General features: G+C 37.7%; 1 protein-coding gene across 2 annotated transcripts in view; it reads left to right on the forward strand.

Moving 5' to 3' along the window:
- Positions 1-322: 322 nt before the first annotated feature.
- Positions 323-5468, forward strand: part of APOH (apolipoprotein H) — a 6676-nt gene continuing 1530 nt past the window's right edge. Inside the window, exons 1-7 of one of the 2 annotated variants that reach the window (XM_032199775.1) lie at positions 323-451; positions 1058-1234; positions 2045-2141; positions 3532-3608; positions 4172-4360; positions 4678-4857; positions 5359-5455. In XM_032199775.1, coding sequence (XP_032055666.1) covers positions 388-451; positions 1058-1234; positions 2045-2141; positions 3532-3608; positions 4172-4360; positions 4678-4857; positions 5359-5455 — 881 coding nt within the window. In that variant the 5' untranslated portion in view covers positions 323-387. The remainder of the gene's footprint in view (positions 452-1057; positions 1235-2044; positions 2142-3531; positions 3609-4171; positions 4361-4677; positions 4858-5358; positions 5456-5468) is intronic. The other variant, XM_032199776.1, reaches the window with a different exon arrangement.

Below are 5468 nucleotides of genomic sequence, written 5' to 3' on the forward strand. Positions count from 1 at the left end.
GTGAGAAACAAAAGCTTCTCAGTGACAGTTCTATTATTTGATCCAATATTGAATTCCAAGCATCCTCATCCTTTAAAGATGCTGAGAAAATAATATTGTTTTCTCAAAGCCACCAGCCCCAACAGGAGATGCTTTGCATCAACAACCGGAGCGGAGATGTTTGCAGCCAAGACTGCTGTTTGAATTCCTGCATTATGTACCAGTGCAACATGTGATGGTTATTTCATCCTTTATTCCAGCTACACAAGGACCCTTTTATCTTCTGTTTACCAGGGTGGGAATAAATACAAAGAGTTAATATGTAACCACCCTTTTGTGGCTGTCTTTATTTTTAGGGGAAGAAACGCTGGATTGAGGGTCATTCGGGAAGCTGGTGGACTGGCAGCGATGTACTCCCTGGTACTGGTCGTGTGTGCGGCTGCTCTGACCCACTCTGCTCTTGCAGCAAGAGGTAAGTGCCCTCCACTTTCTAATAGCCACTGCTACCCTGGAGCGTGAGGGAGGGAATCTGGAGAAAGCAAGGGATAAAGCCTTCGGATATTTCTGGTCAACTGTTTTGAATGGGGGTTCTCTGAAAGCTGTTTCTTGTCTTTTTTCACTTCCTTTCCTTCATCTCTATAGTGAGGGGAATTTCTGACCTCACCAAACCAACTTGGATTAAAAATGAAATGCATTAGTTTGTTTCTAAGTCCCTCTCACCCTATTTTTCCCCTAAATCTTTTACCACGATTGCCTCGCTTTGAAAATATGAACACTTCATAAATCCATTTTTAAAGCAAAAGCACTTTTTTCCTCCTAACTAAGAAGTGTAACTGGGGCCATGATAGAGCTGCCAGAGAGAAGGAAAAGAATACAATTTTTCCCTGCTGATGCTTATTACAGCCCTCCCTTGCCTCAGTAAGTCACCTGTAGATGATAGATGGACACTTAGCTCAGTGTAGGGACATCCAGCAGCTGGCTCTAATACAGAAACTTATGCTTCCAGTTTAGAGATTACAATATCTCAAACTTTCTGCCCACTTTTTTCTTTTTTTGTAAAGTGTTTCCTCTCTTCCAGTCTGTTCCAAGCCACCAGAAGTGCTCTTCGCCACAATCAATGTGGTCAAACCTGTGTACGACGTGGGTGAGGAAATCGAGTACACCTGCAGGCCTGGCTTTATCCCCAACAATGGCCAGAGGAAGTACACCTGCCAGCCCACCGGCAAGTGGCCTCTCAACACGCTCCTGTGCCTGCGTAAGTAAAACTAAGCAGAACTTACCCCCAAATTTTGCACCACCTCATTGACATACCATGCGCTGAGCCAAAAAGGGTATTTTACAGTCCATGTGATGGATCTGAAATGTTAAAGCTGATATATTTTTGTTCTCTGGTTGTTCTTTCCTTGCGTTTCTAAGTTTTCTATATAAGAGCAAATGCAGAAGCCATCTTGCTCCCCACAAAGCTGCTGCCTCCTGCCAAGGAGCTGTGTGTTTTGCTGTATTTTGCTTGTATGTTTTTTTGTTATCACTTTCCTGAGTCAAAATAGGTGAAAAACAAAACAAAACAAACAAAAAAAAATCTGAGATTGCTCTAAGTTTTCTCCTGAAAAATAAATAGTCATCAGAAGACAACTGAGTGTGAAGGGAAAGAGGTGAAAGCAACAGGAGAAGGAGCTTTCCATGCGCTTTCCCTTATGCCTCTGCTGCCAGAGAGTGATAGGGACTGAATCCAGCAAACCTTAACATGGCTCAGCCCAGCAGTGCTTGTACTCTAAGTGATGCAGATTGGTTGATAACATCACCTGCCTTTATTGTATCCATTGCCATTCATTTTTACCATGTAATTGCAGACAATCAATCATTAAAAATGATCTAATCATGAAATTTTTGAAGCTACCTTTATTATGTTTTCATAGAAATGTACAATATTTACACTTAGGAAGTGTAGCACACAAAAGTAGAGAAAATTGAAAGGCACCCAGACCCCTTTACAACCACTCTGTTTCCACTATCCTAGCTTCATGCCTTGTGAAATAATAGTATCCTTTTTATCTTTAATTAACAGCAATGAGATGTCCCACTCCTGGACAGCTGCAGCATGGAAAAATTGATTTTATAGACTCTCATTACCAGAGTTCTTTAAGTTTTTCGTGTGAACCAGGGTAAGGACTCCCTCTCTTGTGCTGCTAAATAAGTAATCTAAATCACAGCTTTACACTCTACTATCACCTGTTGGAACATTACAAGCCAGGGAACTTAGAAAATATCATCTTAAAACCCCTCTGAACTTCAGAGGCTTAAAAAGGCCATATTTAGTGATCCTTCCCTGTTCAAACTCAATTATTACATCCCAGGGCTTTGTTACTCACAAGCAACATCTTACAGACGGGAAAACCATCAAAATAGCAGAGATTTTATACAAAGACTTATTCCAGACCACTTTCCCCTGCTTTTTAAATCCTCTTAGTACATCATGAGACGAAATCCTACAGCAAAGAAAGGATAATCACTATCTAAGTTGTTATGCTGTCAGGCTCTAGAGACTGAAAATTTTGTTTCTGTGTCCTTCCAAGCTCAGTAAATGAAAACACGAGGTTAATCCTCATTTAGTCCCTGGACCAAACACACTTTTACTGAAGGCTGCTTACTGATTCTAGAAATGAGGATGCATTTAAATAAATAGAGTTATGATAAATGCAGGGATATAGTTGATAGCAGCATACAGTCACACTACTTGGTGAGTAATTAATAAATAGTGCTTACCTGGGAAGAGCCTAAGTGAGCCACAATCTGGAGTTCAATGAAGAACATGAGTAGCCTCAGTTACTTCTTCCTCTGCAGAAGCAAGAGAAGGAATAAATAAATTCAGCTCTGACATCAAGTGTAGCAAAGGGACTTGAATTGATTTAATTTTTTTAATGATAATTTACTAGGCTTCAGCTGTGTGATATTGAAATGATAAATATAGAGTGAGCATTTCTCTAAAGCTCAGTGTAAGTTCGTAGTAATATGCATACAGAGAACTAGAGAAGCATTTAGATGGAGTGCACATATAAATTAAACTGGGCTACCTGGTATTATAAAAAAAATAAAGCCCTTCAGTACTTTTAGGTATGGAGTGCTGAGTTTGTTACAAATAGACTGATCCTAATTGCCATAAAAAACTGGGAATTTCTTCCGAGAACCAATAACATTAACATCACTGATCAAAGATCAATGCTCGCTATTTACATATATCCATAATGTTAACCAGTTGTATAAATTATTGTAACATTAAAATAGAATATTGAGTTGAAAGTACAATTTTTTTTTTTAATCAATTATTCTTTCTGGAAAATTGTAATACCTAAAAATTTAAAAATATTTCATATTTTAATCCAAATTTCCTTTGAAATTAATAAGTGCTTGAATTAGAGAAGGATTCCAGAACTGGGTTCTTGTTAAGTCTGTTTGTCAGAAATTGAAATTTTTTTTTTTTGCAAAGAACGAGTTGATTTTTCTCCATATAAAGGTTCATTAAGTTTTCTGATAACCAGGACTTTTGGTTTTCAGCTACAACCTCATTGGGACAAGAACAAGCCAATGCATGGCAGATGGCAAGTGGAGTGGAAGTGTCCCACAGTGTCAACGTACGTGTTTAAATACCAAAAAAAACTATTCTATCCTTACAGGAGGGCTGCTTTACGCTGTTCAGAATTATACTCTTGTTCAGAGGCCTCCTACTGTGCTGTGCAAAACAAGATTAGGAAAAATCAAGAAGCATCTTATATGTTTGGTTTTATATGTGTGGATTTTGGTTACAGAGAAATACAGTTTATAGGTCTGTGTGAAAGGGATGCTATTTACAGCTGAAGGTAAGATGCTTATCCATTCAAATTAATTTTCCAGGTACATAAAAAGAGGGCATTGTCACGCTTTACAACTGTTATGCATATTTTTGCTGTAACCTTTCCTGCACAAACACTTTACTGAAAAAAGCAATATACTGCATAATATTGTATGAAAAATACAAAAAAAATCATGGATTACATACTCTAAGGCTTCTGGGACTTTAAATCTGATCTTTTTTTTTGGTAGCTACATTTCCATAAGGTATTTTGTGGGTTTATTTGGCCATAAGCATGTTGTTCCTGTGGTACTATTAACAATTCAATTTTTAAGATTTAATTCTAAGAATATAGTATTTTTCTAGCTGTGACTTGTCCACCTCCATCACTTTCTGAATTTGGAGTCCTTTCTTACCGTCACGTAAAACCTGGAAATATTTCTTACTACAAGGACATGATTATTTTTGAATGTGTACCACCCCTTGCACTCATTGGAAATGAGACAGCTACCTGCCAGGCCGACGGGACCTGGAGCAACATCCCGGAGTGCAGAGGTAAGTAACTTACTTTTAGCAGCATTAAAAAATATAGTAGGAATCCTAGAATTGTGTATATCAAATTACATGCATAATTTTCTTACAGAAAAGTATCATAATGTTATTAAAAACATACAGTACAGTTTTTCTGAAAGTCAGAATTGTTAATGCAATTGTTTATTTATTGTATTTTAAAATATTTTCCTCTATGTTTGCCTGTGAAAGAGGCTGAAATGAATCACCACGAAAATTTTAAGTATACTTCAAAATTAATGCTGCATCTTTTAGAAATGCAGCATTGATAATGTTTTTTTTGTTTTGTTTTTGTACCACAGCTGTCACATGTCCCGCTCCATCAGGAATAGAAAATGGATTCTTAAATTTTGCTGTTCGTAGAACATATCACTACAATGAAACCGTCAGCTTCAGCTGCCAATCCAGATATGTGCTGGAAGGACCTAAGTATTCCCGATGTGAAAAGACAGGAAACTGGTCCACAAAGCCAACCTGTAAAGGTATATATATTCCAGCTGTTAGAAACAAATTAATCAAATTTAATTTTCCTGAAAGAGCACCACTCTAATCATTAATGAGCTATGGCACCTTCATGGAAGAGCTGTCTTCTCACAGGTAAACTGAAGCTGTAATTTCAAGGCCTTGATAATCTATGATGGCTTCCAGCATTCAACATGGCATACCATGATGTATCTGAACTGACTGCAGTTATCAGCTACAAAAATGTATTATGTTTGAATATTTCCTCTCCTCTTCCTATTTAATATAATTAGAAATTTTACTGGGGCTGGTTGTTCATCAGAAACTTCTGTCCCTACATGTAGGGGCAAGAAGTTCTTCAGCATAGTAATACCAGCAGAAGTACTACATACGTGTGGCCACAGTATTTTTCATTCTCAAATGTCACTTGTGCAAACTTATCACGGGATCTAATCTACCTACTTCTCAAAACGGCACTCTAGTTATCCTTATGTATTGCTTTTAACTGTACTCTTTTACAGAGCCATGCAAAATGCCAGTTAAGAAAGCTGTAGTGTTATACGAAGGAGAGAAGAAAAGAGTTCAGAGTGACCTTAAGGAAGGCATTCTGCATGGTGAAACCGTGTCCTTC

Source organism: Aythya fuligula, chromosome 18 (assembly GCF_009819795.1).
Source record: "Aythya fuligula isolate bAytFul2 chromosome 18, bAytFul2.pri, whole genome shotgun sequence".
Classification (NCBI taxonomy): Eukaryota; Metazoa; Chordata; class Aves; order Anseriformes; family Anatidae; genus Aythya; species Aythya fuligula.